The sequence below is a fragment of the Microcaecilia unicolor genome, chromosome 3 (genome assembly GCF_901765095.1).
Source record: "Microcaecilia unicolor chromosome 3, aMicUni1.1, whole genome shotgun sequence".
In the NCBI taxonomy this organism is placed as follows: Eukaryota; Metazoa; Chordata; class Amphibia; order Gymnophiona; family Siphonopidae; genus Microcaecilia; species Microcaecilia unicolor.
In genome coordinates, this window is record NC_044033.1 from 205,084,554 (window position 1) to 205,107,261 (window position 22,708).

Sequence of the window (22,708 nt, forward strand, 5' to 3'; positions counted from 1 at the left end):
AGTTGGGCCAACCACAAATGCTATGAAAATGGGTTAGCCAACTTGGCCATGAGACTATCCATATGGTCTTTACCTGCAATCATGTTCTATGTTTCTAACAAGACTAACCTTCCATGGGTAAGTGTGGGATGAGCAGTCCTCCCATGATTGGTTGGTACCTCAGTCACACGACTGATATCTCTCTCTGTGTGTTGCAGGGCAGGAGGTGGCTCACGACTGTGAAGCCCAAACAGACATTTCTTCTTTTTAATCTCCTTCCCTGAAATGAATCTGCAAGAGAAAATAAAGAGTCAGACTACAGAAAAGATTCTAGATTAGATGAGTTATACATTTTAAATTAAAAAAATTAAAATAAAGGTAGACGGTGAAAGGGACTTCAGAGGGTGGCAGTACAGACATAAATGAGAAAGGGACGTCACCCTTAAAAGGGCAAGCTGATTACATGGAAGTAGCTGGAGAACCAAACTGCTTATCTGGAACAGGTGCTCTCTGATGACGGCAGTGTCATGTGCCACAAGGATAGGTCACGTTAACTCCTTGTAGTGTACAGCTGCAACTGTCGAGTGTGGACAAATTTAGACTAGGAGGACGGACCCGTACCAATGTGGAAGGGCCCGTGCACGGTCAACAGACGCCAAAAGGTTTTTTGAGCTGGAGGAGGGCTTTGGCGCAGTGGATTTGTCATGGACAATGTCACCAAGTGTGCCTCCGTGTTCCCTGCTTGTCAATAGAGAACAGGTATTCTCTGGTAACAGCAGTGCCATAAGCCACAGAGATGGGTCACATTAACTCCTCCTGGTACATAGCTATGGATTAAATCATCGCAGTTTAGTTTGCAATCTGGGAGCTTCTTGCATGCAACATTTCGTGGGTATCTTGCAAAAGAGAAGGGGCGCTGCAGTCAACTCCTTCGGCGCATCCAGGTATTTCAGGAAACCAAAGTGCTCCTGAGATGACCTAAATTTCTGGTTGTCATGACAAGATAGTTGTTTGTTGCTAAAAGAATGGGTTTGTGTGTTATATATATATTTTTAATGCACACCATATAATGGGCTCTTCTAATTCCACAGTATGGCAAATCATTTTGAATAAACAAATAAATGGGGACAGGATCTGCAAAAATGAGGAAAGCAAATATCCTCCGATGGGAAAAGAATTCTTTAGCTCTGAGGAGGAGTCATCTTCAGCTTAGTTTGTCAGGCCTGATCCTCATTTTGCTATGGAGGATTCCAACGATGGGTCAGCCTGGACATTTTGGGTACAGATGGCATAGATCTACCAGTAATCAAGGCAGATATGATCACTGGTTTGACTAGTACTGAGCAAAGTTTACCTGAATTGCGGCTGAGTTTGGCACAGGCACTGCCTGGCACCCTTGGTGATGTCACCAAGGCAGGCCATTCGAACACGTTTACTGGTGTTGAAATCCATATCACGTTCGCTTAACACTTCTGAGATGTTGACTGAAAACCTTCAAGATGATCTTATCTCCACACAGAACGTTGCCAGACACAAGACAAACTAGGCCAAGCAACGAAACTGCTCAAAGCCTGATGGATGGCTCTTGAGACACTGGCATAGTGTGGAAGACTAGGCAGTCCTCAAGCTAGGCCATGCAACATGACTACTCAGAACCTGATGGATAGCTCTTAGGAGATTGGTATGATGTGGAAGACTTGTCTCACCAATTTGCCAAGGGAAGTCTTGCCTCACCAATTAGCTTAATTTCTTTGAAGGTGTGAATAAACATGTGGATAAAGGTGTGCCCATTGATGTAGTGTATCTAGATTTTCAGAAAGCTTTTGATAAAGTGCCTCATGAGAGCCTCCTGGGAAAATTAAACAGTCTTGGGATAGGAGGCAGTGTTCTGGTGTGGATTAGGGATTGGTTAGTGGACAGAAAACAGAGGGTTGGGTTAAATAGTAATTTCTCTTCAATGGAGGAGGGTGAACAGTGGAGTGCCGCAGGGATCAGTACTGGGACCAGTGCTATTTAACATATTTATAAATTATATGGAAATCAGAACAACAAGTGAGGTGATAACATTTGCAGATGACACAAAAGTATTCAAGGTTGTTAAAACACATGTGGACTGTGAAATATTGCAGGAAGACTGGGCATCCAAATGGCAGATGAAATGTAATATGGACAAATGCAAGGTGATGCACATTGGAAAGAATAATCGGAATCATAGTTACCTGATGCTGGGGTCCACCTTGGTGGTGAGACTCAAGAAAACAATCTAGGTGTCATTGTAGATAATACGCTGAAATCTTCTACTCCGTGTGTGGCAGCGGTCAGAAAAGCAAACAGGATACTAGGAATTATTAGGAAAGGGATGGTTAATAAGACCGAAAAATATTATGCCTCTATATCGCTCCATAGTGCGACTGCACCTCGAGTATTATGTTGTTCTGATCGCCGTATCTCAAAAAAGACATAGTGGAATTAGAAAAGGTTCAGAGAAGAGCAACCAAAATGATAAAGGGGATGGAACGTCTCTTGTATGAGGAAAGGCTATAGAGGTTAGGGCTCTTCAGCTTGGAAAAGAGCCAGATGAGGAGAGATATGATTGAGGTCTACAAAATCCTGAGCGGTGTAGAATGAGAAGTAGTAAATCATTTTTTTACTCATTCCAAAAATAGAAAGACTAGGGGACACTCAAGGAGTTACATGGAAATACGTTTGAAACAAATAGGAGGAAATATTTTTTTCACTCAATGGTTAAGCTCTGGAACTCTTTGTCAGAGAAAGTGGTAACTGCGGTTAGTGTATCTGGGTTTAAAAAAAGGTTTGGACAAGTTCTTGGAAGAAAAGTCTGCTAGTGAGACAAACATAGGGAAGCAACTGCTTGCCCTGGGATTTATAGCAAGGAATGTTGCCATGATTTGGGTTTCTGCCAGGTACTTGTGACCTGGCTTGGCCACTGTTGGAAAAAGGATACTGGGCTAGATGGACCATTGTTCTGACCCGGTATGGCTGCTCATGTTCTTATGACTAGACTTCATCCCAGGCCAAGCAACAGGACTGCTCAAAACCAGATAGCTCTTAGGAGACTGGTATGGTATGGAAGGCTAGATGCTCCTCCGAATGTGATTGCTCAAAGCCTGATGGATAGCTCTTAGGAGGCTGGCATGGTGTGGAAAGCTAAACAGTTTTCCAGGCATTGGTGCTTCCACCAAGTGCAAACCTTCAGAACTGTGCACCAAGTACTAGGTCAGTGATGGGCAACCTTTTGAGCTTGGTGTGTCAAAATTCGCCAAAAAAACCGAGCATAACTCGGGTGGTGTGTCACTTCGAGAAAAAAACCATAATTTCGCGATATTTATAGTTTAAATAACAAAAATGTATAATTGTAATATAAAACTGTATTTAATAAACCAAAAACTAATTATTTAACTTACCTACTTAGTGACTTCTTTGTTCATCTGTCAGTCGGTTTCTTTTGTTGGTCTTGATATTATTTAACTTGTGTGGGGTGCCATGAACTAAGATAAGTGAGGGGGAGGGGGAATTCTTTAACTAATCTGCCTATTAGTGACTTTTTTGTTGCTGAATTTCATTGGCTAAGGAGAAATTAGATCTTACCTGCTAATTTGCTTTCCTTTAGTCCCTCCGGACCGGACCAGGATTGGACTGTTGGGTTGTGCCCGCCTACCAGCAGGTGGAGACTGAGAAAAACTCTGACTCTAGAGAGCCAATAGGAGCCCTGGCCATGTGACCTTAGCCTCAGTATTTGAATAACAAAGCAGGAAAGAAAGAAAGAACTTCTGTGCCGTATGGAATCCTAGCAGCCACAAATTCCTTGGCAAACCCGAGTACTAGAGCTCACCAGCAACTCTCACCAGAGAAGTGGTATGGCCCATTTGTATTAGAGCTCGCCAGCAACTCTCACCAGAGAAGTGGCATGGCCCATTCATATTAGAGCTCACCAGCAACTCTCACCAGAGAAGTAGTATGACTCACTTAAGGTTTCATATATATTCCATCAACTGAGCTCACCAGCAACTCTCAACAGAGAAGTGGTATAACATATTCAAGGCTTTATATATATTCCAGCAACTGAGCTCACCAGCAACTCTCACCAGAGAAGTGGTATGACATATTTAAGGCTTTATATATATTCCAGCAACTGAGCTCACCAGCAACTCTCACCAGAGAAGTGGTATGACATATTTAAGGTTTTATATATATTCCAGCAACCGAGCTCACCAGCAACCCTCACCAGAGAAGTGGTATGACATATTTAAGGTTTTATATATATTCCAGCAACCGAGCTCACCAGCAACCCTCACCAGAGAAGTGGTATGACATATTTAAGGTTTTATATATATTCCAGCAACCGAGCTCACCAGCAACCACCAGAGAAGTGGTATGGACCACGCAAAGTCTTTTTTTTTTTTTTTTTTTTAATATATATACAGTATCATCTGTTTTGGTTTGTTTTTTGAAACATTCCACTTTAAACTTAATAAAAGAATCTAAAGAGTTGATAGAACATGGGAGGGGCCTGGTCCGGTCCGGTCCGGAGGGACTAAAGGAAAGCAAATTAGCAGGTAAGATCTAATTTCTCCTTCCTTAGCGTCCCTCCGGACCGGACCAGGATTGGACTGTTGGGAAGTACCAAAGCAGTAATCTTACGGGAGGGACAGACATTGAGAATGCGGTAGAGTTCCTGAAAACACCCAAACTAGGATGAATACGAAGCCAAAAGCTTGACGATCCAAGAACCGCCAATAAACTAAATAGAATGACTACAAAGCAAAAAAAGCTGAAAAGTCCAAGCGACGCTGAACATTGTCCCCTACCAAGTGGCCGCTATATAATGTCCCCTATCGCAAAGGACAGAGAGACTCAAGAAAAAAAAAAAAAAAAAAAACAACTGAAAGAAAGATGGCAAAGGTAGAAGCAGAGCCGCCTGGAAACAAAAAACTGCAATGAATCTACCTCAGCTGAGAAAGTGGAAACCGAGATCCTGAAGTACAATACTCCAGATATCGTAGACTGTTGCTAACCTAGCAACAGATTGGAAGTATGTAAAGCCTGTCAGTGAGAAAGTACCTGATCACTAGAAGCTAAATAGGTAAAAACAAGAATGCAGTTAAATACTATGCAAAAGAAGAAGGTACCTAAATCCCTGCTGCAAACTACACTGAAGGTCCAAATAAACTGACAGCCGCTGCAGTTACCCAACATGAAGAAAACATATCTCAGAGCGCAATTCAAATGAGAGAGAAAGAATCATCTGTAGCTGTTGCCTCTGCAAGCAGATCACCTGAGACTCTTGTCATAGACCCCAATTAGTGAAAACGGGAATAAATCAACAGTAGACACTTGTTAGTACCTTTCATCTGTTAGATACATATAGAAGTCCATAAAACACTACACAGTTCCAGGAATAACATGTATAGAATGTTTGTACGTTTAGGAATCTAGCCAGGTGCTCATGGTCTGGATTGGCCGTGGACCGATAGGTGGGCTCGATAGGACCTTTGAGCTTTTCCCAGTGTGGAATTAAATATGTACTTATGTAGTAGAACTATAAATATACATATATATTTTCACAGATGCAGCCATCAAAAAACTGCTCACTGTGTATATGCTCCCGGCATACTTGCAGGAAGAATGCTCAATCTCAACCACCAGACCCAAGTGCTGCACTAGTGAGAATACAGAGGCCAACTGAGCGGAGGGAATTCCATCCGAGATAAATATCTGGATACGAGAGGGCATCTATCTCTGCCGCTGACAAGTCTTTTTAGCAAGAGAGTAAGCGAGGCACATGGAAGCTCAGATCGAAAAGAAACAGTTCTAGAACTGGGACCTCCCCTTAAGGTACTATCCACTGAGAACTCGCAGAAGTTTTTTTTTTTTTTTTTTTTCCAATGGTCACGAAATTGACGGAGTGAAAAGCTGCCAAAAAAGACTACCGAGACTCCAAAGAGAATGAAGAAAAAATTCCTTCTTGGGAGCTAGAAAGTAAAATTTTACTCTGCAAAATAGAGCAAGGTAATGGCTGAAGGCCCAAGAACATCCAGAGAAAACAGAAAGTGGGACGCTTGTAGAGAAGACAAAAACAGTCTGCGCCAACTTGACTAAACAAAGAGAGAAAAAATAGAGACATGCTACAAAATCTAATGAGATCACATGAGAGCTCAAAAGAGAGATCAAATGAGAGACCTGGCTACATGCACCCCGTAACAACCTAGAGTGTGCCCGAAATGCACCACCCGTTGCTGGACCTGACAACTCTGCCAATAAGACTGTCTGTAATGAACCAGACATCTAGGAAAGGATGAAACGAGGAAACGTTGTTTCATGAGCGCCGCTGCTACTACGACCATAACTTAAGAAAAAAGTGCGCGGAGCCGACGCAAGACCGAAGAGCAGGGCAAGAAAACTGGTAATGAGGACCTTCTCATCATCCTCGTATCGTGGACATTACTCCTCCTATACTGAGATGTACTAACCCACACCCATAAGAAATGAATGTGGTACTTGCAACCTGGATTGACCACAACTGAGGACAGGATGCTGGGCTTAATGGACTCTTAGACTTTCCCCGTATGACAATACTCGTATACTAATAGCAAAAATGCACAGGAAGTGAAAGAATCCCCTTCCAATTGAAAGGAAGGTCTGGAGTGAGGACGTATAGAATGAAAATGAAAGGATCACCATATGTTGAGCGTGGACTGAGACACACTGGCCTTTAATTTTACCGGATCTCCCCAAACCTCGTATCATGTCATGCCTCCTTCCTCAATGAGATGTACAGAGATGAACAGATGCACACTCACGAGATATGAATGTGGTATTTGTAATCTGGATTGACACCATCTGAAAACAGGATGGGGACTCTTGGCCTTTCCCATTATGGCAACACTTATGCCCTTATGGCAAAAAATGCACAGAAAATGAGTGAATCTCCTTCCAAGAGAAAAAAAAAAACTCTGGAGAGAGGAAGAATAAAATGAAAATGAAAAGGAATAGACTTGGAAAATACCTATTACGGAAAAGGTGGTGAATTTGTGCCACAGGAGACAAGACTGTACCTGACGTCAAGAAAGCTTGAAACAAGACCCTAAAATCTGTAAGGAAGAGAAAGGGATAGCAGATGTTATGGATGGTCATACTGGACAAAACCAGAATGTTTACCATGTGCCCAGGCTGAATAGATAGAGGAAACAAAAATACAAGAAGATGGCATGAGGACCTCCCACTATCCTTAAGTGGGAGAAAATGCAAATTGACCGGATAACTTTACTCCCTAAGTGGACATATATCTTGTAAGTCCTAGAAGAAAACTAAGATAACACATGAGAAACTCCAAGACAGTTGGAAAGTAGAGAAGACGTGAATAAAACATGCCTTCTAAAGCATCTGAGAAAACTGGGTGCTCGGTAGACAGGACTGAGTCTCCTAGAATATGAGAACCATCTGAACCATGTAGCCTATGCAGCTGTCATCTGCTATGCCAAAGAAAACGCATAGCCATGAAAGAAAATTGCTGAAAGGAAGTAAGACCTTATGTCCAGAATTGCAAAGTACGCAACAACTGAGTATCAGACAATGTATTTAATTGCACATGGCATCTGAACCATACAGCCTACACTCTAGAGAACGTTTGTTAAGATCTTAAAACACTGTATAAGAACATAGCCACGGAGGAAAATTTCCTGAAAGGAATTAAGATCTTATATCCAGCATTGTAAAGTACCAAACAGTAGACTATCCGGCAATGTAGTTCTATCCACATGGCACCTGAACCAGATAGCCTATGCCATAGAAAATGTTTGTTAAGTTCTTAAAAACACTGTATAACATCATAGCCATGAAGGGAAATGCTTGAAGGGAACTAAGATATTATGGCCAGATTTGTAAAGTACTAATCAATTGACTATTAGACAATGTAGTCCTATTCACCAGGAAATGAGAAAGACACAGAGTGACGTACACTGGACCCCCATAAAAACTGCGCTAGACAATAGCGAAGACCTTTCCTCCAAACATCACACACAAGGGAAAGGAATAGGAAAATGGTTATTTTGGAGCTGAGATACAATTTAATTCGCCCCATTGTCAAAAACAGAGAATTTCCGACTGAGCTGCACTTTAATTCACAACATTGCTAGCAACCAAAAAGTCCCCGACGGACAAAAAACAGAGGGAAAAACAAAATGAGCGCCATTCGTATCGTAGCATTTCATTTTTTTTTTTTTTTTTTTTAATAGCTTGAAAAATACATGTAAAAATTAATTTTGGGGCAAATATACTACCAATTGCCCCAACTACTGGAGAAAAAAATATCTCCTTTCCATTGCACAAACAGCCAAACACAGTAAAAGCAGAAAAATGCTGCCGCGTCAAGGGAAATTGTAGCTGCAAGCAAAACAATGGCGGCCAAGCGCACCAAAATGAGAAGAATAAAGTTCGGGGGAGAAAACCACTGACCGGACCGACGAAGAAGCAGGAAATCCGTGCCGCCGAAAAACAGATAGCCTCCGATGCCGCACAAAACATGGTTTAGCCTCTGGCCCGAACAGGAACCGTCAATACAGCTTCCAAGCTATACAGACCCATCCAAGAGCGAGCACGCGCTTAACAGTTCGCGCCTCTTTTTTTTTTTTTACAACTACCGCCGCTAACAACGCCGGATAGCAGAGGAAAAATAATGAAGATAACAAAAAAAACGCCGATTAAAGTCACAGACGCTGACTTATCACTTTTTTTTTTTCTTTTTTTTTAAATAGCTCCGCCAGAAAAGAAAATAAAGATTACTCAAACAGAATAAGATAGAAGAGCTACCACCTGCTCATTATAAGCCTGGGGAAAGCAAAAACTACTTCCTTTAAATTCCTTTCAATTGAATTAATTCTTTTAATTTTCTTTTACTTGATTTAATTCTTTAAAAACAGCTGCCTATTAAAAGTGGCTGCCTCTCCCAAAGACAGTACACCTTTCCAGAGAAAGGGACGGCCCTTCCCTGCTAAGCCAGGGAGATGGGGAGGAAGGGGGGTGGACTCGAGACACCCGAGTTTAACACCCCAGAGGCTGTCAAAGAAAGAAAAGAAACCCTGTCAAGCCTCTAATTACGATTCCAGGCACAGAAGAAGTATTATAAATATATCTGTAATATCTTATAGAGAAAAAGAGAGAGAGAGAGACTAATGGGCTCACTTCCTACCTGCTGAGAGACTGAGAAAATACTGGGGCTAAGGTCACATGGCCAGGGCTCCTATTGGCTCTCTAGAGTCAGAGTTTTTCTCAGTCTCCACCTGCTGGTAGGCGGGCACAACCCAACAGTCCAATCCTGGTCCGGTCCGGAGGGACGCTAAGGAAATCTTCAATTGAAGGTTGGTATTTTGTACACTTCAAGCCCAAGCAAGCGCTACTAACTTCATCTGTCAATCTGTTTCTTTTGTTGGTTTTGATATTATTTAACGCTGAGAATAAGGTTTCACAAAAGTACGTAGAGGGAAAAATTGTGAGTAAAGCCATTGCTATATTTTTCAGGGTGCTAAAAGTGTCTGGTAATCGGATCCAGGCACTCCAAATTTCCTGGTAACTCAGATATTCTCTTAATAATTGCATCTTTATTCTGCATATCGTGAAATAGAACTGGTGCACATCTTAGGAGAGTTTCTTTAATAAATTCTCCCTCACTGAGTGCTTTTCCATGCTGAGCTATGGAGTGAGCAATGCTCAAACTTGCAGATGTTAAATTTGTAGAACCTTTTACAAATTTAAGGATGGACTTAGATTGGCTCTTATAAAAGTGTAGCTGCCTGGAAATGTATTCCTTCCGTTCATCCTCACTTTTTTTCAAGAGCTGGGAATGATTAGTTTCAAAATGTCTATTTATATTCCACGTTCTGCTTACTACCGTTTCAGTACATAGAACGCAAAATGATTTGCCATTTTTTTCTATAATGCCATACATCTCGGTCCATGTCTCTTGAAAGGGTCGGCTACTGCTACTACCACTTCCTTTACTTAACCTTGGTTTTTTATTTTTTGAGTTCTCCATCAGGGGGGCAGAGACAGAAGATAGAATTATAGATAGCCTGTTAGCCCTGCAGGCAATTAAGGGTTAACTAGCCTAACTGACCACCTTATGTAAATTAAGATGGCTGCCGCTATTTCTAATGGCGGGAAACGGCACCCATAGCACATGCCCTCGCCTCTCCCAGCCTCCCCCTCACCTATCTCAGTAATGGTGGTCAATTACAAATCCACGACACCCCAGAACAGTAGATTGGATGATGGTTGCTGGTAATGGTGATCACAGGGCCCTCAGAGATGCGTCCCCCACGGCATTCCGCTGCTCTCTGCTCCGCCGGCCGGAAGTGAGGAGCCGGGGCAGAGGGAGCAGCAGGGAGGGAGCCAATAGGAGCGCACACGGCACACCCCCAGCGGGTAAACATGCACCGGGTGATTTCGCCGGGGGGGGGGGGGGAGGTCGCGCTGCACCGGGGGGGAGGGGGGGCGCATCGGCGATCCGCCCCAGGTGTCAGCAAGGAACTCCGCTGCTTCTCTGTATGCGGCCACATGCGGCCGCGTGTCACTGAAAATGGCTACGCGTGTCAGTACTGACACGCGTGTCATAGGTTCGCCATCAGGGTACTAGGTCTTGCCCAATTTGACTCATGCCGAATCCTTAAATTGCTTGTGATGATTCAGCTTCAGTAGCTGGAGAACTACTGCGACTGAAGAAAGCAGTGAGCCAGTTATATGAAACACACAGGAAGGGATAATTGGAAGAACCAGGGATAATAAAAAGGGGTGGAGGGAAGGGAGCTTGCGGACATGGAAGAGAATGAGATGTTGTAACGGTCTGGTTCCCTGGTGTAATTCAGCTTTCCGCCTTCAATGGTGGGGTATGTCAGAAAGTTCAGTCAGTGCTAACCAGAGCTACGAGGGCTATTGTGGGACCTGTCACACTTTCTGTCGTTCCGAAGGCCAATGCAGTGAGAGATGAGTAAGGCTCCCTTATCTTTTCCCTTGTCGATGTCTTTCGAACTCTAAAGTTGAGGTTTTTCCTTCTTTCTTTGGTCTCCTCCTGTTTCATTCAGATCTCTTGCTGTTGCTCTGTTTTTGGTTTCTCTCTTTACCGAGGTTTATGCGTGTATTTTGCAAATGTAGAGGAGCCTCTCTCTCACTCTTGAAGCTGTAAGGCTTTGTCTTACTGATCTTCAGTGCCGAGAACTTCTATGGTCCTGATCGTGGCTGGACAGATAGGCCAGTGCCAGGCCGACTTCTACTGTCGGTGTCCTGATCACGGCTGTGATTTGGATGGGCTGGAGTGGAGCTTTGATGATAGCTTCAGAAGCTGGAGAACAAGGCCAGTGCCGGGCAGACTTCTACAGTCCGTGCCCTAAAAATAGCAACGCCAAATCAAGATCAAGTATGCATTTGTAGTATCATATCATACCTCATGCTATAAGTTTATCTTGTTGGGCACACTGGATGGACCGTACAGGTTTTCATCTGCCGTCATCTACTATGTTATTATATTTGAGCAGAAAAGAGGGATTTTTTCCTGCGTGACCTATCCTTGACCTGAAGTGTTGAGATTATAGTCCTCGGTCACTTTGATGAGACCTGGCTACCAATATGAATTCTCAATTAGTTGCCCAGGTCTTCTCCATTGACTTCAGCTTTTAGTTAAGACTTGCTGAATGCCGACTGTAGGTTCAGAATATTTCCAACTAAATCTGAACCATACTCGGTGACGAAATGTTTGTACTGAAGTTGCACAAGAAGATAGCCTGTTAGGTGCATCTTCTGTGAGTATTATGAGCAAATCCTGAAGCCTTTAGTTTGCTTCTTGGTTGTGCTGGGAAATCAACTTTTAAAGAAATGTTCAGAGAAAGCAAAGATGCACGTAATGAAAAAAACCTGCAGAACTAGTAGAATACAAAGTAAGCGGAACTCAGGTAAGCATGCAGCAAAGTCCAAGGAGGAAGCTTCTTAAAAAAGTACAAAACCAGAACACAATACAATAAACCTGCAAAGAAAAAATGCTCTCAAAAGTCAGAAGGCCCAAATTAACGGCAGAAGTGGTCAGGTAGGATAGTCCGCCAAGCACAAAAAAAAAGGAACAGCCAGCCCAGCAGTAAAAGGGAAGTCAACACACACGCCCAGAAAGCTTTTCAGAACGTTGTATAAGGATCCTCCATCCTGGCACAAGACAGAGTCAAGTGACCTGTCTGCGTGGCTCTAATACACCTGTCATCAGAGAGTCTTTGGTGTGTGAACAAACCAAGGGACAGATGCAAGGGAAACTAGTGAGTTGCAGGTGAAATGGAAAAGAAACAGCTGAAAGACCTTCTGTCCGATGCTGATGGAAGAAGATGAGAGGTTCTTCACATACTGTACCTGTCTTTATGTGTGTTTAATACGTTCAGTAGCTGATTATAGCGCTCTGCTTTGGGTGTGCTTGAAAGCTGAAAAAGACCAATCAAGTGGGGAGTTAGTGTCAAGAGACCAATCAGAGAGCAGCAAACCAGCGCTAAAGGATCTGCTACAAGCTGGCCGCCTCCTCTTTGTACACATATACAATATACATCCTTAACCAGATGCTGGCCTGCCCCTTTTCTCCCTACGTGTAAATATAAAAAACCTGGCCTGCCCCCTTTTTAAAATTTATTTACAGATTTTCCAATATGATAATCAAGTAAATACACGTGTACAGCAAATGTGATAGATTAAAAAAAACAAAACAGCAAATAAACAATCATCTGCATCCACTACATTCCCCCCTTTTCTCCACAAACATAGGGCCTGCCTCCCCCCCCCCACCCTGTCAAATCCACCTTAAAACTCAGTCCCACTGGTTTGTCCTGGCTCCGGGCCCGCCCTTGTTCATACTACCACTTTGTTTAAAAGATACAAACTCACCTCCCCTAGCAGCAGGTTCTCCCAGTTCTCATTGGCAAAGGTAAGAATCTCCCTTTCAAAATCAAAATATTTCTTTTTGCAGCAAACACTGAGGTGATAAAGGATAAGGTGAGCAATATCCACCCTGGGGGAGAGAGAAAGAGGAGGCAAAAAAACAGCATGGTGGGCAACATCCATCTTGGAGGGGAAGAAAGAGAGAAGGGTGATAGAGGCCAATGGATTCCTCATACTAAGCATTTCCCCATAGATGCAAAATAAGAAAAAAAAAAAAAAAAAAGGTTTAATGCGTCAAGCTGAGAGCATCTAATATCTGTCCTGGGAGGAAAGAGGAGAAGGAGACAAGACAGCAACCAACCCAGTGTGCAGAGAGACAAAGGGTACAGAATATGCTCCCAGCACCCACCCTCTCTAATGATGCAGTGTAACCACAAATGCAGCCCTTCCTCCCCGTTAGGTACGGTGGCCTACTTCCTTCAAAAATCACCACTGGTTTAGTTTCCTTTCTTAATCCGTTTAATGCTGCATCACAAAAGTTAATCTTGCATAATCGATTCTTTCCTACCTCAAAGAGGATTTCAATCCTACAGAAAAGTGAACTTACCATCGCAGAGGAAGCCTCCAGACGCTTTCCAGTCCCTTGGTACACACAGCACACTCAAAAACGTAAAATCTGGAAAATAAAAACCACAAACCCACACGGTCACAAGCAGCACAGTCCTCTTCCCCTACCCGACAAATTTCATGCCCCTAGAGTGGGAATAAGTAAAATACGGCCCACCGATTTACTGCAACGTGTCTGCGTTCACCCTGCAGCCTGTGTTTGCAGCGAGAGAACCCCCAGAAGCAGAGCTTCCTTCACCTGCAGCCACAGCACACATACAGAAACAGATTTCCAGAACAAAACAGAAAACAAGAAGCACACTCCGCAGACTACCAAGAAAAAAGAAGGGCAGAGACGGCCAAAGGAGTGCGGGCTGCCGCACTCCTGCTACTTTGAGACTACGCTTTTTAAATCCACAAAGGCTCAGTTTTTATGATATATGTGTCCATTATCATAGAGGGCATACTACTGTGCTTAAGTGTCTATAGTTCTAAGGGGCCCCTGGGTCACTGAGTCAATGTAAGTAAGTATGGCTCCCTGTGGCAATCCTCACTCCTTTGATCCTAAAAACAGATATCCAATATCCTTAAACGCCCACATCGATAGAATCTGTAGAACCTTCCAGCACTCACCCCTGCATTCTGTATTGCAGATCCATATGTAAAATAACTAGCTAACTGGGTGCTAACAATCAATAATTGATGTTAATTGGCGACCCTCAGGGGGAGGAATGCTGGCTTCGGCCTAACCCCTGGTAAGCCTTTCCTCAGCTGAGAGGTGCCCAGCTCTACCACCGGCTGCCTTTCAGGTACTGTGGAGGACTTGCAGCTCATCTGCATATCCTTACAGCCTTCTTCGGGGTGACACCCAGGTCCACGCCAATCCACTCAGGGCCTCCGCTCTAGGTGGTGCGCGCCGAGGCATTTTTCTCTTTACATCTAATCTTCTTCCCAGTTGCTAAAGTACCTCAGTCATTTATGGCCCCTATTCACATTCTCTTCCTAGCCCTGTCCCTTCCTAATCTTTTCCCTCACCCCCTACCTCTCTCCGCTACAGGAACTCACTGCCCATCCATTGACTTCATCACCTCACCTTCTCTCCTACCCTCTTCCTCCCTCTTGGCTTTTAATCTCCGCCTCTTTCTTCCGTCCATTTTGCCTTCCCCATTCCACCTAAATACCTCTCGCCTTCGTGGCCACACCTCTCCTACTCTCCTCCACTCTCTTTTACTCCTTCTCTTACTCTCAGCCAGTGACATCAATCCCAATCCTGGCCCCCCTCACCAACTATTATCCCAATACAGATCTCACCGCGACCTCTCTAACCTCATCTCTATTTCTCTACTCCCCTCCTCTTCTCTGCCCTTCTCTTGCGCCCTATGGAATGCCCGCTCTATCTGTAACGAACTCGCCTATATCCAGGACCTCTTTATCTCGCGTCACCTCCATCTGCTCGCCATAACAGAAACCTGGCTCTGCCCTGATGACTCTGCTTCAGTCGCAGCCCTGTGCCATGGCGGTTATCTATTTTCACATACTCCTCGGCCTGCTGGCCGTGGGGGCGGTGTTGGACTACTTCTCTCTCCCTCCTCCAGATTTCAACCCCTTCTTCCACCTCAATCTCACTGTTTTTCCTCCTTTGAAGTCCACTCTATCCGCCTTTTCTCTCCTCTGCCTCTTCGAATAGCGGTCATTTATCGTCCCCCTGATAAGTCCCTTTCATCCTTTCTCAGTGACTTTGACGCCTGGCTTGCCTTCTTCCATGATCCTTCCTCCCCCTTTTTTTCATCCTTGGTGACTTTAATATTCCTGCTAATGATCCTTCCAACTCTTATATTTCCAAGTTACTCGCTTTAATGTCCTCCTTTAATCTCCAACTATGCTCCACCTCCCCCACTCATCAAAATGGTCACTGTCTTGATCTCATCTTCTCCTCCAACTGTTCACCCTCTAGTTTCCTTGCCTCTGATCTTCCCTCCTCTGATCACCATCTTATAACTTTCACACATAAATCTCCCTCCCTCCCAGTCCCGTCCTATCTTATCTAATTTATCTAGGAATCTTCACGATATTGACCCTTCATCTCTATCCTCCCATGTTTCAAACCTCCTCTCTACTGTGGCACCATCCACGTCTGTCAACGAGGCTGTTTCTTCTTACAACAATACTCTATCCTCTGCCTTAGACACTCTTGCACCTTTGATGACCCGCCCTGTAAGGCGTACAAAACCCCAACCTTGGCTGACTTCTAATATCCGCTACCTACGTTCCTGTACCCGCTCCGCCGAACACCTCTGGCGGAAATCTTGGGCCCTTGCTGATTTCTCACACTTTAAGTTCATGCTGACCTCCTTCCAATCTGCTCTTTTACGTGCCAAACAGGATTATTATATCCAACTGACCAACTCTCTTGGCTCTAATCCTCGACTTCTCTTCACCACATTGAACTCTCTCCTCAAGGTGCCCCCTCCCCCAACTCCCCCTTCATTATCTCCTCAGACCCTTGCTGAATTCTTTCACAAGGTTCAAAAGATAAACCTTGCTTTCTCTACCTCACCACCTCTCCCTCCACTAGTCCGTTCCCCTCTCTCTCCTTCCCTCCTTTCCTGAAGTTACTATTGAGGAAACTACACTTCTCCTTTCTTCCTCAAAATGTACCACCTGTTCCTCTGATCCCATTCCCACCCACCTTCTTAATGCCATCTCTCCTGCTCTTATTCCTTTTATCTGTCACATTCTCAACCTCTCACTTTCCACTGCGACTGTCCCTGCTGCCTTTAAACATGCTGTGGTCACACCTCTCCTTAAGAAGCCTTCACTCGACCCTACTTGTCCCTCTAAGTACCGACCCATCTCCCTCCTTCCTTTTCTCTCCAAATTACTTGAGCGTGCTGTTCACCGCCGCTGCCTTGATTTTCTCTCCTCACATGCTATTCTTGACCCACTACAATCTGGTTTTTGCCCTCTCCACTCAACCGAAACTGCTCTAACTAAAGTCTCCAATGACCTATTACTGGCTAAATCCAGAGGTCAATATTCCATCCTCATTCTTCTTGATCTTTCTGCTGCTTTTGACACTGTTGATCACAGCATACTCCTCGATACCCTGTCCTCACTTGGATTCCAGGGCTCTGTCCTTTCCTGGTTCTCTTCCTACCTCTCCCTCCGCACCTTTAGTGTTCACTCTGGTGGATCCTCTTCTACTTCTATCCCTCTGCCTGTCGGTGTACCTCAGGGTTCTGTTCTTGGTCCCCTCCTCTTTTCTATCTACACTTCTTCCCTTGGTTCATTAATCTCATCCCATGGCTTTTCCTACCATCTCTATGCTGATGACTCCCAAATCTACCTTTCTACCCCTGATATCTCACATTGCATCCAAACCAAAGTTTCAGCGTGCTTGTCTGACATTGCTGTCTGGATGTCTCAACGCCACCTGAAATTAAATATGACCAAAACCGAGCTTCTCATTTTCCCCCCCAAACCCACCTCCCCGCTCCCCCCGTTTTCTATTTCTGTTGATGGCTCTCTCATTCTCCCTGTCTCCTCAGCTCGAAACCTTGGGGTCATCTTTGACTCTTCTCTCTCCTTCTCTGCTCATATCCAGCAGATTGCCAAGACCTGTCGTTTCTTTCTTTACAACATCCGTAAAATCCGCCCCTTTCTTTCCGAGCACTCTACCAAAACCCTCATCCACACCCTTGTCACCTCTCGTTTAGACTACTGCAATCTGCTTCTTGCTGGCCTCTCACTTAGTCACCTCTCCCCTCTCCAGTCGGTTCAAAACTCTGCTGCCCGTCTCGTCTTCCGCCAGGGTCGCTTTACTCATACTACCCCTCTCCTCAAGACCCTTCACTGGCTCCCTATCCGTTTTCGCATCCTGTTCAAACTTCTTCTACTAACCTATAAATGTACTCACTCTGCTGCTTCCCAGTATCTCTCCACACTCGTCCTTCCCTACACCCCTTCCCGTGCACTCCGCTCCATGGATAAATCCTTCTTATCTGTTCCCTTCTCCACTACTGCCAACTCCAGACTTCATGCCTTCTGTCTCGCTGCACCCTACGCCTGGAATAAACTTCCTGAGCCCCTACGTCTTGCCCCATCCTTGGCCACCTTTAAATCTAGACTGAAAGCCCACCTTTTTAACATTGCTTTTGACTCGTAACCACTTGTAACCACTTGCCTCCACCTACCCTTCTCTCTTCCTTCCCGTTCACATTAATTGATTTGATTACTTTATTTATTTTTTGTCTATTAGATTGTAAGCTCTTTGAGCAGGGACTGTCTTTCTTCTATGTTTGTGCAACGCTGCGTACGCCTTGTAGCACTATAGAAATGCTAAATAGTAGTAGCAATTTGGAGTTTCTTGCACATTTGTCCTACGCTCTATTCCATAACATGCACGCCTAAATTTTGTACACAACTCCAAAGGAAGCGTGACCATCATTGCCCCACAAGTCTATCATTTACACACCTAACTACCATAAGTTGGGCGCCAGCCTATGGCAGGCGTAAGGGGGATCATCCGAACTTTGGGTGCCATTTATTAAATCTCCCCCCCCCCCCCCCCCATTACCATCATCATGCAGAGACAGACTCCTGATCTGCATGGCAAGAATCTGCATTTGTACATCGGGCACACATCTGCATATAAAACCAGTGCCCCCCCCCCCCCCCCCCAATCTCTCTCACCTATCTCCATACAAGAGTGGTTTGGTAAGACATTGAGTGCAAGCTTCATGGAACCACTGGCCACATCTACAGCACTGCAACATCTTCATATTCCATCTGTAGCAGAAAGAAACAGCCCTGTCACTATTCTCCACAAAAGGAAGGACACTCCCTACCAGCAACCTACAGAGAGACGGAGGCTCACATTCAGTCTCGCTCATCTCCCACAGTTAAGGATCCACCCAACCAGCCTCCATGAAAAAGAGAAACTTCAACCTGTCAATCTCCCAGAAAAAGAGAGAGGCTCTGCATGGAAGTTGTTGCTTGGAGATGAGTTTACAAATATATCTCCTCTCTTGTGAATCTACACTCAACTGCTACAGGCTTCTCCAATCAGCTCTGCCACTGGCAAAAGTACACCTGAGAATGGAATGGATATAGCACCGTTCACGGAAGAGAGTGTGTATCAACAACTTGGAAAGCTAAAGGTGGACAAAGCCATGGGACCGGACGGGATCCACCCCAGAATATTGAGGGAGCTCAGGGAGGTCCTGGCGGGTCCTCTTAAAGATTTGTTTAATAAATCCTTGGAGACTGGAGAGGTTCCGAGGGACTGGAGAACGGCGGAGGTGGTACCTCTTCACAAAAGTGGTGATAGGGAAGAAGCTGGAAACTATAGGCCGGTAAGCCTCACTTCGGTTATTGGAAAAGTAATGGAAGCCATGCTGAAGGAAAGGATAGTGAATTTCCTAGAAGCCAACAAGCTGCAAGATCCGAGACAACATGGTTTTACCAGAGGGAAATCGTGCCAAACGAATCTCATTGAATTCTTTGATTGGGTAACTGGAGAATTGAATCATCGACGTGCTATAGACGTAATCTACTTAGATTTTAGCAAAGCTTTTGACACGGTTCCTCACAGGAGGCTCTTAAATAAACTAGATGGGCTGAAGATAGGTCCCGAAGTGGTGAACTGGATTAGGAACTGGTTGACGGACAGACGACAGAGGGTGGTGGTAAATGGAGTTCGCTCGGAGGAGGGAAAGGTGAGTAGCGGAGTGCCTCAGGGATCGGTGCTGGGGCCGATTCTGTTCAATATATTTGTGAGTGACATTGCCGAAGGGTTAGAAGGTAAAGTTTGCCTATTTGCGGATGATACTAAGACTTGCAACAGAGTGGACGCCCGGGAGGGAGTGGAAAGCATGAAAAGGGATCTGAGGAAGCTAGAAGAATGGTCTGAGGTTTGGCAATTAAAATTCAATGCGAAGAAATGCAAAGTGATGCATTTAGAGAGTAGAAACCCACGAGAGACGTATGTGTTAGGCGGGGAGAGTCTGATAGGTACTGAGGGGGAGAGGGATCTTGGGGTGATAGTATCCGAGGATCTGAAGGCGACGAAACATTGTGACAAGGCGGTGGCCGTAGCGAGAAGGTTGCTAGGCTGTATAGAGAGAGGTGTGATCAGCAGAAGAAAGGAAGTGTTGATGCCCCTGTACAAGTCGTTGGTGAGGCCCCACCTGGAGTATTGTGTTCAGTTTTGGAGGCCGTACCTTGCGAAGGATGTTAAAAAAATGGAAGCGGTGCAAAGAAAAGCTACGAGAATGGTATGGGATTTGCGTTCCAAGACGTATGACCAAAGACTTGCTGACCTGAACATGTATACCCTGGAGGAAAGGAGGAACAGGGGTGATATGATACAGACGTTCAAATACTTGAAAGGTATTAATCCGCAAAAAAATCTTTTACGGAGATGGGAAGGCGGTAGAACGAGAGGACATGAAATGAGATTGAAGGGGGGCAGACTCAAAAAAGATGTCAGGAAGTATTTTTTCACGGAGAGGGTGGTGGATGCTTGGAATGCCCTCCCGCGGGAGGTGGTGGAACGGTAACGGAATTCAAACATGCGTGGGATATGCATAAAGGAATCCTGTGCAGCAGGAATGGATCCTCAGAAGCTTAGCTGAAATTGGGTGGCGGAGCAGGTGGGGGGAAGAGGGGTTGGTGGTTGGGAAGCTAGGATAGGGGAGGGCAGACTTATACGGTCTGTACCAGAGCCGGTGATGGGAGACGGGACTGGTGGTTGGGAGGCGGGAAATACTGCTGGGCAGACTTATACGGTCTGTGCCCTGAAAAAGACAGGTACAAATTCAAGATATGAGTTTATCTTGGGCAGACTAGATGGACCATGCAGGTCTTTTTCTGCCGTCATCTACTATGTTACTTACTCTCCAGGGCCGCCGCAGTAGCAGTAACATTGCTGCTGATTGGTCTGGTGCAAAGGGTCCCAGTCCAGAGACTTCAGCTGATAGGGCAATACCAGTTTCATAAGCCGCATGGCCTTGGCATAGGGACCTTTCTTCAATGCTCCGCCTCGCTACAGGAGAGTGGGGAAACAGGACAATGAGAACCCCACTTACAGAAGTGTCAGCAACAAGCGAGCTGGCGCTGGGAAAGGTTACCTTTGTGGCCACAGCAAAGACACACTGCCGACACATCCAGGAGCTCAGCACAAACTCCGCCTCGGAAAGGATACTGGGAAGATGGCATTCCTGGTGATAAGCTATGAAAAACAGAGACAAAATAAGCTGAGGAAGAGCAGAGCAGTCTATAAATTAGGACTGTTTCCTGTCGTACAACAGATCCTGGGGCAAAGGGGTGGGTGAAACACATTTCTTCATCAATATTCGTTCTGCTTACCATGTTTACATTTCCCACAATGCACTAGTTTGTTTTCTACGGACACAGTGCGATCATTACACACACAGCACACCTGCTGTGTGCCAGGAGTCACAGCTAGAGAAGGAAAAAAGCAATTTAGTGACATAAAACCCCAAAACATAGGCTGTATGTAAAAAGTTATCAGCGAGAGGCTGCAACTAAGAAATCGTCACACTGCTATATATCCCAGGGGTACTATACAGCAAAACGTTGAGCTCTGAGCGCTAGGTTAGAACAACATGGTTCCAGTCAGATCATGCTGAAGAGATCGGTCCGGCTTCCAAAAGAAACAAATGTAGGGCATTAAAGGTGATACAAAATGCAGCGGCTAGAATGGTGATGGACGTTTCCAAATATTCACATAATATTACACCGCTGTTGAAACATCTGTACTGATTAACCAGTAGAATGAAATATAAAGTTTTGATTCATCACACTGTATTTGGTTGCACCTTGGTATTTGTCTCAGGCCCTTTTAAGATAGCTGCCAGGTAGACGATGCTGTCTGTTCAGGTTGTGTTGATGGTGCACTATGCTGTAAGGGCCACTTTTGTGGAATGCACTGCCGAGACACTGCACAATTTAAGAAGCTTTTGAAAACTCATTTATTTGTACAAGTGTTTTGTTATTGATTGATTATGAGGAGATGTGGTTTGGCAGCAACTAGAACGATAAAAAGCATTAGGCAGTTTGGGGTGTATGTTTTGTTCTGGAATCCACCTAGGTTATAGATTATTTAAAACAAATAAATACTTACGAGGGCTGATATCTTTCCAGAGAACCAAGAACTGTGAGTTATCCTCAAACCGCACCAGGCATGTCTGCTGAATGCTGTCAACCTGGAGAGAAAGATGGGAAAAATAGTGACACAGATGTCACATGTGAGAGGACTGCACCAAGCGAATCTGCCTCCTGCTGTCCACACAGAGAATCAAGGGTGGTAGATGCTGATTTTTTAAACTCCTTTATTAGAAAAAGCAAAGTATATTTAACACATTTGTTTCAAATTTTAAAAAAAATAGCATCCCCCCCCCCCCCCCCCCAATTAATTCTCTATGTGCGTGCCATTCAAGGCCCGATTCTGAGTGCATTGGAGGAAAAATGTAATGAAAAGCCTTAGGCTTGGAGTCACAAGAGGGACGGATCCCTCCAAAACCATTCAGTCCAGGCTACTGTCTGAGGCCCCCTGACAATTTACACATACAGACAGGGCTGGTCTTAGGGTGAGGCGACCACATAGGGCTTTGCGCTCAAGGGGGCGGTGCGACTCCGCCCCGACCACCTGAGTTCCAGTCCCCCTCCCTCTGAATTTTAAAAGTTACCTCGTCGGGTTACAGGCAGCAGCAGTGAAAAGCGTGCGAGCTGCTCGGCGCTTCAGGAGCCTTCCCTTCTCTCTCTCAGCTCTGGTCCCGCCCTCGTGGAAACAGGAAATGAAGGCAGGACCAGAGCTGAGAGAAAGGAAGGCTCCTGAAGCGCCAAGCTCGCACGCTTTTCACTGCTGCTACCTGCCGCTGCCTGTAACCTGACGAGGTAACTTTTAAAATTCAGAGGGAGGGGTCCTGGAGCTTGGAGGGGATGGCCCGGGAGGGAGGGCTGGCCACCCTGGAGCTCAGAGGGAGGGGTGGCCGGCCCTTGAGCTAGGGTGGGGTCCCATCAAATTGGACTGCACAAGCCCCGCACTTGCTAAGACCGGCCCTGCATACAGAGCCACGTTGAACAAAACTGTCACGATCCTTGTGGACCCCAATAACATGTAAGGAAATTTAGTGCTAATCAGACATAAAGCACAAAAGTTGGTGGGAAAAGAGAAACATGA

At 45.0% G+C, this 22,708-nt stretch overlaps 1 protein-coding gene across 4 annotated transcripts in view; it reads right to left on the bottom strand.

The window, feature by feature from the left end:
- Nucleotides 1-22,708, bottom strand: part of PHF1 (PHD finger protein 1) — a 30,796-nt gene that overhangs the window by 5,489 nt on the left and 2,599 nt on the right. For all 4 annotated transcript variants that reach the window (XR_003941505.1, XM_030197200.1, XM_030197199.1 and 1 more), the window contains exons 3-11: nt 21,650-21,731; nt 20,872-20,967; nt 20,634-20,734; nt 20,400-20,548; nt 18,196-18,291; nt 13,505-13,573; nt 12,904-13,027; nt 12,382-12,449; nt 109-270 (exon numbers count right to left, since the gene is read on the bottom strand). Coding sequence is in view for 3 of the 4 variants with exons in the window: in XM_030197200.1 (XP_030053060.1) it covers nt 109-270; nt 12,382-12,449; nt 12,904-13,027; nt 13,505-13,573; nt 18,196-18,291; nt 20,400-20,548; nt 20,634-20,734; nt 20,872-20,967; nt 21,650-21,731 (947 nt within the window). In the remaining variant the exon portion in view is untranslated. The remainder of the gene's footprint in view (nt 1-108; nt 271-12,381; nt 12,450-12,903; nt 13,028-13,504; nt 13,574-18,195; nt 18,292-20,399; nt 20,549-20,633; nt 20,735-20,871; nt 20,968-21,649; nt 21,732-22,708) is intronic.